This window comes from Nothoprocta perdicaria, unplaced genomic scaffold, assembly GCF_003342845.1.
Source record: "Nothoprocta perdicaria isolate Ctin4 unplaced genomic scaffold, notPer1 scaffold_77, whole genome shotgun sequence".
Lineage (NCBI taxonomy): Eukaryota > Metazoa > Chordata > Aves > Tinamiformes > Tinamidae > Nothoprocta > Nothoprocta perdicaria.
This window is the reverse complement of record NW_020456054.1, coordinates 1,850,084-1,864,003: the sequence shown is the minus strand read 5'-3', so window position 1 is coordinate 1,864,003 and position 13,920 is coordinate 1,850,084. Positions and strand designations below refer to the sequence as shown.

Below are 13,920 nucleotides of genomic sequence, written 5' to 3'. Positions count from 1 at the left end.
CACTCGACTCAGTGATGACTGTTTCTCAGACAGAGAGCAGAAGCAAAAGAAAACTTTGTGTTCAAAGTTCTCYTCAGCACTTCTGTGTGAATGTGCCTCTTATTATGAATTCAGGTGAGATGTGCCCAGATCCTCCATTGCTCCCTGGTGGAATAGGACTATCTCTGTCAGCAACTTTGCAGCTTACATGTTTAGTCTGGGGCATTGCCACGCTAAGCATTACATAGACTATGTTTTGTGTTGAATCTGGGCTCGGACTCCAACTCATGGTTGTAATTCCAGCTACTTGATAGGGCTCTAAGCAAAGAGATATTTAGTGTTGCAAATTGGGAAGACTTTTGTGGCTTGAGTTCTAAGTTAYGCTCCATTCATCATTCAGGGACAGCTTTGGCAGAAGAGGGAACTGAACAGTTGGCTTGGGCTCTAACTGATGAAATTTAAAATTTTGAAACTGTTTGAAATAGTCTTTAGGGGACAGAGATTAATAACACAGCTGCTGTTAACTGGGATTTTCTGTGTCACAATAAAGGGACCAGCTACTCTAATTTTCAATTATTCTGTCAGTGTATTCCACATCTTTGGGCACCTCTCCTTGTTCTCTTTTCTGCCTCTGACTCCCTCCACTTTGTCACATTGTCCAGAGTAAACTCCTTGTACTTTGTTCTGTTCTGAGACAGGGACCATGTAGACCATCATGTAGATMTGCTGAAACATCCTGAATTTCTTCATCCTACACCTGAAACAACAAGGAGGTTGAGCCAAAACCCAAAACATATCTGATATTTGTGTGTACTCCACAGAAGGCAAATCTTGTGTGGAAAGAGACCTGRGTCTTTTATTTTTCCTTTTGGTTACATTGATTGTCTTTTCTTGCTGTTTCAGGCTTTACTTAAAAGGTCACAGTGGAACTGCTGGAAAACAGAGTAGCTTGATCTTACATGGTGCTGAGTTCAGTACTAAGGATGCTGATAATGACAACTGTATGTGTAAATGTGCCCTCATGCTAACGGGAGGTGAGTACAACTCTGGAAATATGTGAAACATTGGCAAGGATCTCTTGGTTTTCCTGGAACAACTATGGGCAAATATATGGGCATATAATGAGCAAAGTTGTTCTTGTTATATACAAATAGTGTGTGAAAGTCTCTCTTATTAATACTCCTCACCTCTCTCTCTCTCTCTCTCTCTCTCTCTCTCTCTCTCTCTTCCCCCCCCCCTTTTTTTTTTTTCTTAATGCGTATTGCGGTAGTGACAGAACTCTAGGAGTATTCCTATCAGCAGGGAAGAGTTTAATCATAGCAACACTGAGTAGCAACACTGAAGTTGTTGCTACTCAATTTCAAACAAACTGACCACGTCACAGAATCACAGAATCCCAGAATGGTTGAGGTTGGAAGGGACCTCTAGAGATCATCTAGTCCAACCTTCCTGCTCCAGCAGGGACACCCAGAGCACGGGGCACAGGSCTGCATCCAGGCGGGTTTGGAGACCTCCAGAGAAGGAGACTSCACAGCCTCCCTGGGCAGCCTGTGCCAGGGCTCTGGCACCCTCACAGKGAAGAAGTTCYTCCTCACATGGAGAGGGAACTGCCTGTGTTGCAGATTGTACCCATTACCCCTTGTCCTGTCACTGGCCACCACTGAAAAGAGCAAGAGAGAAAGAGTAAGAGAGAAAGAGAGAAAGAGATTCAAGAGAGAAAGAGTAAGTCAGTGATATTGTTGAAGTAAGAAAGGCAAAGGAGAGCAAAGAAACTAGGAGAYTATACAGGGGAAAAATCCTTGTTAGAAGTGAGAGAGAAATCAGATGGAAAAAAGAAGAAAGGAGACGCAGGGAAATAGACAGTGGGAGATAAAGTTTAAAAGTAATACCAACTTGTGAGGCCTGTTAGAACCTGATTTTGCACTGTATTATCTGTTTCRCCTAGAAGGCTTATACTACTATTGAAATAATTACAGTGATTCAGCTATCTGTCTTCCACAAGCATAAATGTGATAAAATTAGCTAATGTAATGGCTCACTTTCTCACCTATAAAGACTGAAGTTGCAACACTCCTCTGTTCAAATTGTGACACTTCACTATTCTGGAGCGTTTAAAGCTATATCCTTTCTGAGATGAGATGAACTGCAGAAGAAAAGAGAGATGAGTCAGCAGAGATGGAGAACAGAGAGGTATTTTATACTGGGAAAGTTTAAAGCACAAAATCAAACTGTCTGCCAGCAAGAGAAGCATATGTGACTGATATTTTTTGCCTCACTGTAGAGGAATATCCAAGAGCATCTCTCCATACAAACACCTAAACCTCTGTCTCTTCTCTTGGAAATGGTGTTTACACTGAGTTTCCAGCTGTGCAATTTCATTTCCTTCTCTATAGCACACCACATTAAATGAAAAAAGCTTGCACTGTAATTGCATTGTATTGTTTCGCAGACTCAATGAGCAAGAAAGGCCCTTTCCTTCTCATCTGATCATCTCAGAATCCCCCTCAGTGATTTCTAACTTTCCTGGAAAAAATCCTACAGCATACAAATTATTCAGGATTTTGGATCAGACTGTTAAATTGATATTATGGTTACAAGCATTCTGGCTGGATCCGACTCAGGCCACATTCAGGCATATACAAGTCTCTGAGGCTATCATCTGCTGACAGAAGATGGGTTCCCGTCACTGGGAATTTACATCAAATGCCCAACCAATATTCTCATTTTACTTTTGCTAACTGAAAATTATATAATTGGGAAGAGTGTTTAAGAAGTCAATTTCTCAAACTGTCCTTACTTCTTCTACTGTTATCTTATTAAAAGTCAACATAAAAAACTCCTTCCAGCAGACAGGTGATCAAAAAATATCTTCTGTTTCAGTAACAAAAAAATCAAGCCAGATACTTCTGGATCAGATAATGAATCAGTAGTAGTGTTGATTTAAAATTAAATTTTGGACTTTTCCTATTACAGATCATGTTAAATTATTTTCCAAGCAGGTCAGAGTCTAGCAAGGGRAACTCCGGCACAGTTGCCTCTCTGCTGGCATGCAGAGCTGTTCATGAGCTGTTCCCAGGCAGCTAATTCTGAGTTTTGTTTATTTGCCTCTCCTGACTTGCAAGGCAGGTCAATTGCCCTGCTAAGGTCAGTCTGCTGTTGAACAACCATCCCACAAGGTTCACATATATTTTGCCTCAGCAGCCCTGTAAATCAACAGGAAAATCACATTTTGGAATATACCGGTAACAAATGAAGAGAATAAGGAAGAAGTGGGTGAATTACCAAAGAGTGAGGAAATCATGAATAGAACAAATCACACCAATGTAAATGGAGATACACTTAGTCTTTGGAAATGGGCAACTGCAGCAACTACACAACACTGAGTAATTTATTGTTCTGCAAAAAGAGAAAGACCTTAATCATGTAAATTCTTTTAAAAATGCAGCTAGTTCTCCCTGCTAGAGTTCCCCCTAAATGCTCCATTATACTTTGCTCCTTGAAACAGATTTTCTGGTTCCTTGGGAAGTATCAGAAATTTAATTAAATGCCAAAACGTTTATTCAGTAAGTAGATTTCGGTTTTGTGTCACAGAGGAAGACTGATTAAGAAAAGTGGCGGTGATAACAGGTTCTGGAAAACCCCTCTTCTTTTGCAAAAGATAWGTATATAACTGCATCAGACACTCTGTTAGTTCTGGCAGCATCACAGACAGCACTTTAATGAAGAATGATATGAAATCTACATGCAGGTCTCTAGCTATCTTGACAGTTTGGGTGATCCTGTTATCTCTATGAGGTGAACTGAATATTTATGTCAGGAATAAAGACTGAGATAAGCTGAAGCACAAAGCTGTGATATGGTTATAGTCAAGGCTGAAAATAAAAATGTAAGGAAAACATACATTTTTCTCCTTGATCTTATTAGCTGTCATATTTCTTTTTGGTCTATATCAAAACTATTATTCTTTCACCCCTCCTTTCTGTCCTCCCTCTTCCCCAGGGTAAAATATATAKAGAGATAATACATTATATATATGAGATATGTATTTTATTCTGTGTGAGAATATTTGTAGCAGTATCAGCAGAACAGTTTTTTTCATGATTCTTGTTCTTTTAAGAGCCGTGCTACGTTACTTGGCTCGAACATAAGAGTGATTTCAGGTAATGCTTTTCAAAAGTACATACCTGAGCCCCTGTTATCTTTATGTAATAGCTGAATGCATTAACAGCATGTTGTGCTTTAGAAAATTTCCTTTCAGTGATATTTCAGTTTATTTTAAAGGAAGACAAAGCACATTTATTGTTCAAATCATTTATTCATTTGAACTTAACATAGGTCAAAATAGTATCATTTAAATTGTGAAAATAGCTGTCAGAGACTGGTGCAATACCTCATATCAGTCAGGCAAACATAGATTATAACCTCATATCATTTGAAACATATTCTAGAAGAGTGTTTCAGTGAGATAAACAGAGGGTTTTTTGTGAAAGACAGTACAGAATGCAACAAATTGTCATCAGAAAGAAGCATTGGTTAGGAGATATTCAAAGAACTTCAGAGAGATTCCAACAGAAAGGCACTTTGAGTCTCTGGGGCTCTTGGGCACAATACCAAGTTAGAGCATGTGGCCAGGATACCAGCTGAACCCCAGGAGCTCTTTGTGCAATCATCTCTAGTCACTGTGAAGTGGATCATGGTAACTTGGCCATAGTGAAAAAGTCCTAAGGTAATATGCTGTGTCTTTCCACAGCCTAGGATGTTACCTTGCCTCAGGAGATATCTGGTGACTGTGAAACTTCTCAGATAGTTCTTCTTTCTTGTTTGAAACAAAAAATTTCAATCAATCAGCCTCAGCACAGTTAAAAGAAACCAACCTGAATACCTGGATGTATTCCCACTTGTGTTTGGGAGCAACAACTTTTAGGTTTTATGAGATTTGTTGCTTTCATAAAAATCTTGTATATAAACCACCACTCAGGAAGTATTTATATCGCCTATCATTTTGTAGATAGAAAAATAAAAACACCATATAGATAGGACATGATTGATACATACTTAGATTTAACATAGAAGTATTAGAAATATTTCATTAGATGCATGATTACTAAGCATTTTAACAAAATCATCTCTATGATATGATATATGATATATGGTATATGGTATATGGTATATGGTATATGGTATATGGTATATGGTATATGGTATATGATATATATATGATATATGATATATATATGATATATGATATATGATAAGGCCATGTTTATAAGGCTGAGGTATGGATAATAGTAATAAAATATCAAGAGAAAATTAAGTCATGACTGATTTATTTATCAGTTTATTAATACATTTAAAAGAGGCTGACCATGGTCACCTGTGTGCAAGTTGCATGTTATTTTTACCACTTAATCTATTATTTTCATAAAAAGGGCTGTCTTATCCAGTTGATATGGAAAGYTAATGTCTTCTCATTTTATATCCTGACAGTTAAATTCTCATTTAATCCTCAGAATGTAGAAGGCTGAGGGATAGAATGGTCAATCCAATATTCAAATAAGTCATACAAAATAGGTCTGGAAAAGATCTTCAGAGGTAATTTAGTCCCTCTCTAATAGAGATTCTTTTGTACCTATTTATTCTTGTCTTGCTGTTCATTTTAAGGGTTTCTAGTGGCAGAGGTTCAGTTTCAAAGTACAAGCAAAGGATAGCTATTTAATATAAAAGCATTTACACTAACATTCAATATAAGAAGGCTTTCTTTGATATCTAAACTTAATCTCCCAAATTTGTTCCATCTCATCCTATCTTCAGTTATTGGAAAGAATGGATCATTCACCAAAGTCCTTTGAAAATTTAATTTTTTCAGCAGCTTTTTATGAATTTGAGACTATTGGCATAACCACTTATGTCTTTTGATTTCTGAACTGAACAGCCTTAAATGCTGCCTCTTACTTTTGCCCTTCCGGACTCTGTCCAGTTGCTCCGCATATTTCTTGAGGTGTCATCCAAAACTAGACTCAGTCTTCTAGCTGGGAAGTTATCAGTGCACAGCCAAGTAGATCCTAAACATGACCATCTAACTGCTTTAAAGTATATGATGTCAAAAATATTATCTTCCATAAAAGAAATAGCTACCAATATTGAAAAGACTATTGCAATATTTTTGTGTAAGAACTTGTTCTTATTTGTCTGCTTTGCTGCCAGATATTAAACTTATGAACAAACCCAGAGGGCTGGAAAGAGATACCAGCTTTGTGTAGGATCTATTTATTCTATAAATCTGTACATATTTACTGCTTAAACATACTTTGAATCATAGTGAGCAGATCACATCGATCTTTTTATATCTGGAAAAAGAGAACTTAGGATGCAGAAGAGAGACTGATGTTTAAAGAAAGGGTCTGCAGTGCTTGGTACTGGGTACAGTTTAGACAGCCATTCCCTTGGTTGCTAAAGGCAAATAAGAGCCTCTCATCAGATCCAGGTGAGGCAAACCCTCAATGCGCTCTAGACTGACAGTGATGAGCACCGGGTTACTAACAATAAAAAGTTACTCATAATTTGAAACGAAGCTCAGCATTTAAATACTTGAATATATACTAGAGCTGAATTTATATAACATACAAAAAATGGAAGATTGTTAGCGCTGGCATGCAAGTGCCTTTTCTGTGACGTCATTTTTGACAATATTTATCGTATACAAATATATACTTCTGACTATCATAAATGATTTTTTTTATAATATCGTTACTTATTTGTTGTGGCCTTTTTTTTTGCAAGACTATAGAAGTGATCTCACTACATGTTCATATTCAGTGAAAGACAGAGGTTCTGTGTCTTTCTTAGAAATCATCATACATGGCTGAAGCTAACTGAAGTATTCAAAATGCATTTACTTAATGAAAACAACTGACATCAAATTTAATAGCTTTTCAGAGGTAATAGCAATGGTAACTAAAGAGTAAAACACATCATAACAGTCCACAAAGTTTGAGTGTGTTTTCATGGCTTCAGAAGACCAGCTGTCTACAGTGAGGATTCATGTTTATTTGTATAACTGAAACTTTCAAACAACTTAGCATTGCATTATCTAGATTATTTTTTGTTTGGACAGTATGTTTTATGACCAAAGGATTTTTATTGCAAACAGAAATAGTAGCACTGCTTGCAGTATACAAACAAATTATTAGAGGTGGGCTAACCTCAAAAGATCTCAGGGCTCTCCTCAGTTGAAATGAGCAACTAAATGATCACAGAACTTAAAGGTCTGTGTTTATGAATAAAGCCCTTAGCCCTCCCATGAAAGTATCCTCTTTATTGCCTCACTAGTTCCCTTTGAAACTTGCTTCTGCTGTTATTTCTCTTAATGTCTGCTCTTCATGATTCAAAGATCCCACTAAAATCATTGCCAAATTTGTGATCCAGGCTGAAAGAGGCTGTTCTTTTTTCGAAAGAATTTGATGCTCATGTAGGGAAGCCATTACTTTGCAGTTTAAAAAAAAAAAAAAAAAAAAAAAAAAGGATTATTCCAGAGGAGAAAATCCCATGAGCTTCAGGGAATAAAGCAAGTTCTAGCTATTGGGAGCCCTTTTGCTGGTCAGATTGTCTCGGACCTCGGTCCTATATTTCCACATCTTCTCACAACTACTCAGAAAGCCACTGCTCCCCAAACATAAAAGGAGTCTTGAAAATACTGTTTGTGGAGAAAGTCTTCCATTGCATCCATTTGACTTTGCTGTAGAGAGTACATCAGGCAGTCTTGTGACAATCTGAGACCCTTTGGAGAAATGAGCAGCTTTTAGGAGATTGAAGAGAGGACAGAGAAAAAACATCACATAAAAAAAATAAGGAAAAGGAAAAGTAAATCCAACATTATGATGTAATAGTAGAAAACATCTTTAAAAAATAAGCCATTCTTGCTAACAAGATATATAGAGAGTATATTAAAAGATGCTCAATAAAATATGTTTTTAAAGAACAATCTTTGAAGAGAGATTTGAGTAGTTCCTCACAAAAGATTTTTAAAAATAGATTGTTGCAATTTCTTTTTATTTATTTTGCTTTTAACATAGATTTTATAGGGCAGTGCTGAAAACATTCTCTCCAAAAAGCCCCATTACACATCTATTGCTGTTCCTTTAAGATGAAATGGTAACTAGTGCAGCTTGCCATGTCTTCTTCTCAATGTCATAAACAGAACTCAGCTGCATCTCTGTTCCAGCTTTGAAAAATGAGGATTAGATTTTCTCTGTTTAACTTTGCCTTAAATTTCTACAGGATTATACTCTGGTTACAGTAAAACATCAACTGTACAACTTTCTCTTTCTTTGATTATTACCCCCTTAGGTATAGCATTGTAATCAAAGAGAGGTCAATTGTATCAAAATAGGATTTTGCCAGAATTTGTCTGGCATAAAGCCTTCCCTTAAGATTTCATTATGAAGTGTTACTTCTGAAAAAAAAAAAACCCACTAAGTATTATCCATAATCTAAGAAATTACTTTACAAGACAAAACCCATAAATTATACTGGTCTGAATGCAAAGGACAGAATAAGTACTGGTTCTGTTTGTGAATCACTGTCAAAGGCAGATCAAGAAGCTTAAAATACCCTCACAGTATGGATTCATTATAGCTATATATAAAGCTGGCCACTGCATTGGACGAAATTGGAAGGTTCATCCACGCAGTGCACACTCCATAAGAGAAACCTACACAGTTTCATTCCATTTCTACAGATCAGTCTGGGAAGCCCAGTGAAAACTAAAATTCTCCATTTCAGCCCCTTGAAGCCTATGGAGTCCAGTAGCCACTTGCTATAGRATTGCTATGTGTGATGGTGGTTGAAAAGATATCTCAGTATGATGCCACACTGTGAAATGCAATATAAAATCACTCTTTTAAAGAAAGTGTGATTTAATTAAAAAAAAAAAAAAAAAAAAAAAAAGAGTCACTATCTTTGTAACTTTATTTCCCTGTAGTTAGGAAAACAATGAGACAGTGCTCAGTAAAACAATATTACACAGAAAGATTCAAGGGACCTGCCCTAAAGGTTCATAGAGCTTGTATCTCTTACAAGGGAAAAAAAAAAAACCTACAGAAATCTTGCTCACAAATAGAACTGCTTGCCACAGAGGATCATGTATTTTTGGCACTGGAAAATACTAGTATTTTCCAGTTTGGGGATCCATTTTGCCTTCCTCCATCTGAACTGAGCACTTTCTGTTGGGCTACGTAGCTGTCCTGTAAGGTTACTCTTACACAGTAAAATTTTATTCCCCTCAAGATATGCCACAACACTCCCCCTCGCTTCAGTGGGCTCAGCATGTCACCTAGTTTATCTTTGTGCCCTTATGTTCTGTAACCCCAGGTTGCTGAATTTCATGTTATTTGGAGTTTTCCTTAAAATGGCAACTCTACTGACAATCTAAAATTCACCTTTTTGAAAGCGTCTCAAACCTTTTCTCTTTTTTCCCTTTAGCTTCATGACTTCAAGAGGCCTGAGCGTATATTTATACTTCAAAAGTGACCCAAAAAGAGCTAAAGTCTCTGCCATACATAGAATGTACATCATGGTTAACTTCTTAAGTGTCCTTCTWTTATTGGAGATCTTGAGGATGTAGTCAAGGGCATTTATTGATTTAATTGATCCTAAAGCAATTATCCAAAATAGACCTGATGAACTACACATTTTTTTTTCACTACTGGCTTCATTTTATTTATTGTTTAAAATGAGAATATGTGTGTATATATATATATATATCTCCTCACTAAAGAAGTCTAGATTAATGAGATGACATTTTTATGTCCAGTTTGCAACCATACTTGTGCTTATAGCAAGGCTGATTTTTTTTCATCCAGTCATATGAGTGATAGCAAAAACTCTGTCATTGTTGGTAATGTCTGTGAGTACTTGAAAAATGTGTATTTCCAGTGCTATRGTAACAGAGTGCTCACAAAAGGTGAGAGTATGGCGGCTCTACATGGKTTTTCTTTGTCAGAAAACTCAGGTTGAAAAGGTCCTGTTTTACTTCTCTTTATCTTAACTTCTGAGTTTAGTGATCCTTCAGTTATGCCAGCAATTGTGTAAACCAATTGCTGTTTGCCCTCAAAAAAATTTTTTCTTAATCTATGCCATCTCATTTCTCAGAATACTTTTATAATGCAGCTGGAGGAGAAGTGAACTAGACATGCAAACAGTTGTGGAAGAAATTTTTTGTCCTGTCTTTCCAATAGAGTGAAGTATAAATGAGGCTGTGTCTGCAGTCAAAGCATTGACGAATAGGTAGCTGCTTCTTGCTGTAAAAAAATGCACAAGGTGAAGGACTAGAAAAGACAGCTACCAAACTTTTAAGCTTACCTTCAGTACTAGTCAGTAAAAAAATTAATGTGCTTTTTCTTTTATTTTTTTAAATTTTGTTTTATTTTTTTTTTATTTTTTTAAATTTTGTTTTATTTTTTAAATTAATATTTAAATTTTCATAGCCCATGATAGTAAATTTGCTAGCATTTTTGTGCTTCCTTTTGACATGTAAATAGTTTGCCTACAGACATATAGTCTTTTTAAACCGTGGGTGGGCATTTGCCAGTTCTCTAAGTGACAGGTGGGAACTTGCACATAGGCTTGGCAGACAAGTGAAGAAATCTCAGATGGATCTGAGATGTTTGGCACATTTAAAGACCTGGGAGGTTCAAGGTTCAACATAGCTTTTCTTATTGAAAATGATAATAAGGTTAAGGACTGAATACTAATGTTTTGGGCTAAACTGTGCACACAACTAATATATCCTCTGGTCTTTGAAGGAAGCTTTCCAAACCATTATATAAACACATACATATAGAGACACCTATCTAAACCATCTAGCTGTGCACATAGGTATCCTAATTAGCTGTTAGAGTTGCCCTTGTCTTCTCCATGTCTTTACTCCATTTGCTGAATCGTGTTCATATGTTAGTTGAAGACTTAAAATTGAGACTATTTCCTTGCATGCCATTCTGTATCCTCAATACAGAAATAATTACTACTTCAGCAGAACCATATTCATAACCTGTGCTCACTAAAAATACCTAATCTGAGAGCAAAAGCAATCAGATCAATTGAACAATCATTATTAAATACCAAGTAATTTAAAATCATGCTTATGCTTTACAGAAGCAATCAAGTGAAATTATATAAATGCATGAATGATAACTTTTTAAAGATAGGTTTACTTGAGCTGGGTGGACTCTAAAGCAGAGTCTAAACATACACAGTGGTATATTTGTCTTTATTTGTCTTTATTGTTCCTTTCCTTTGCTTCACATCACATACTGTGTATACAACAGCAAGAGTTAGGACTTTTTTCCAAATCTGAAAATATATCTGCCTGTTCTCCAGCACAGCCAGCCATAGAATGGCACAGAAGGGCAAAAAAGGGAAAACAGGAAAACAAACCTAATTGATTGCTCTTAATTCCTCCAGGTTGGTGGTTTGACGCCTGTGGCCCCTCGAACCTGAACGGGATCTTCTACACAGCCGGGCAGAACCATGGGAAGCTCAATGGCATCAAGTGGCACTACTTTAAAGGGCCCAGCTACTCCTTGCGGTCCACAACCATGATGATTCGGCCCTTAGACTTTTAAAAGCATCCAGCAGTGGCTACAAGAACAAAGCACAAAGCAACTGCCCTCTGCAGAACTTCAGTAACATTCTGAAGGTAAAAGGCGAAGGACTCCTTGGAGGCAACAAGTCGAACAGATGCAAAGTTGCTTCATTATCACTTCATAGCCTGCAAAAGCTTCCCACTAGTCCCCCTGCAACTTGGTCAAAGGGGAAGCTTGGTTTAGAGGAAGGTGACTTTCCTCTAACAATGATTTTCCGGAGGAGAACATCTGGAGAACTTGGTGAACTACCTATTCTGACTGAATCTAGTGCTTATCAGTGGAGGTCTTTTCTTTCAGTGTAAAAGATGCAAAAATATACCAGATTACTCAGCAAGAGCAGCAGAATTTGAAGCCACAATCAACCACAATCTACCTGGGAGAAGGCTTTTCAACAGTGGAATGGCAAATACCCACAAAGTAGGATTACAGAAATACTTGTGTTAAAGCTCATCTTAAATACTGAAGGTGATCACTGGAGACACTGTGTTCCTTAAATCATCTGTGTTTAAATGAGTGGATGGATTATTTAATACCAGAATCAAATAATCTGTGCTAATCTTATTTTTCATTAAATCCTTCAAAGACACATTTCTCGTTAAAAAAAAAATGAAATTTATGAAGAAAGATAGGGTTAATAAACTGAAATTCTTCAGTTGTTGCTCTGTATAGGTAAATTAGATAATTGGCATAATCCCTGAACTAGGATTTATAGTGTGATAACAAAAGTAGCTGTGTTTTGGTTCTTTTCCTCCCCTTGTTTCGTTGAAGGCAGTCTGAATGTCATATAGAAAAAAATGATGGAAGGTTTAAAGAATGTGAAATGTTATCCTAAAGAAAATATATGATTTTGCATGGAATATTTCCATCAAAAGTACATCCATCAGTTTTCCTTTTCAAGAAAGCAAACTGTTAGGATATATAGAGATAGTAGAACTGCATATTTTAAGTTGATGGATTCATTTTACAGTACCTTTGTATGTGTGCAATTTATCATTAATTATTGTACTTTTTTATTAAATATCCATTTCTTCACTATATTGTTTCATTTTTGTGAATACCAGATGCATGCTAGTTCTACACAGCACTTAGGCTACAACTATAAAAATATTCAATACAACTGTATAGAAAATAAAGATTTATGAACTGTACATAGCATGTTTATATCTCCTTTAATGATCATTTAGTTTGTGGACACAGCCCTGACCCTACTGAATACAAGAAAATGCAAAAACTCAAAAGGATATAAATATTAAATGAAGTCTAGAAGAGTGCTTACTGGTTTCTACTGTCATAACAAGTAACTGTTATGTGTGAGGCAAGATGCATAATTCAGTTGTTAGAAAAGATAGAATGCTTTTAATAGCAAGCAAAAAATAGCTGGGTGGTCCATAAAGTTACAGGGATAACTCTTTCCATTTGCAGTTTCTCATGGTTTAATCATATGAGCAAAGTCTCTTTGGGAAAGTAGCTTGCACTCACTCAGCTTCTGCTTCAGAAAAAAGCAAAAGCTTGACCCTGTTCCCACTGAAATCAAAAGTAACATTCTCATTGATGAAAATGGGACCAAGATCACGCACAAAATCTGAATGTGGTGAGTGTTTTTGCTTGTCTGTGTGTTGTTTGGTTTCATTCATTAATTGCTCTTAGTATAGCAAGGATCTGATTCCATTTTAAAGAAATATGATATTAGAATAACTGTGGATTTTTTTCTTTACCAGTTTATTTTTATTAAAAAGAAAAAAACCCTTATGTCTTTTTAAAACATCCTTTCATAGAGATCACAAAGCAGCACAAGGTTCTCTGTTTTTGTTACAACTTGATGTTTGTTTGTTTTTAAGTGAAAAGATCTTTGTTTTTATGTATTTGTATATATTTATATATATATTTGAAATAATCCTGCCTAGGGGTTAATTTGTTGTTTTCTGCTGAATAAACTATTGAACTATTCTGTACTCAGCAGTTTCTTCACAGAGCTGACTTGTCTCAGTTTCCAGCAGTTTTCTGAAACAGTCTTCCTTCATGTACAAAACGGTGGTTTGTGTTCTTAAAAGATAGTCTTTTTTTGCAGATCTCTGAATTAGGAGTTCCATTTTTGCAGATCCTCTTGTAAAAAGCAGAACACATTAAAAAGCAACACATGATATTTACTGCTTATTTATCCATGTCTGAAAAAAAAAAATGTGGACTTGGTTTCCTCTCCTTTATAATAAAATATACATAAAAATGCAGACTCCATGGTTTTCTTTGCCTTGAGCATGCCTTTTTTTTTTTTTTTTTTTTTTTTTTTTTTTTTTTTTTT

The 13,920-nt window shown here is 36.1% G+C and overlaps 1 protein-coding gene across 1 annotated transcript in view; it reads left to right on the top strand.

Moving 5' to 3' along the window:
• The window catches only part of ANGPT1 (angiopoietin 1), a 150,445-nt gene extending 137,114 nt beyond the window's left edge, over positions 1-13,331 (top strand). Inside the window, exons 8-9 of the mRNA XM_026051628.1 lie at positions 883-1,013; positions 11,440-13,331. Of these exons, the coding sequence (XP_025907413.1) occupies positions 883-1,013; positions 11,440-11,600 (292 nt within the window). The 3' untranslated portion in view covers positions 11,601-13,331. The remainder of the gene's footprint in view (positions 1-882; positions 1,014-11,439) is intronic.
• The last annotated feature ends 589 nt before the right edge of the window (positions 13,332-13,920 follow it).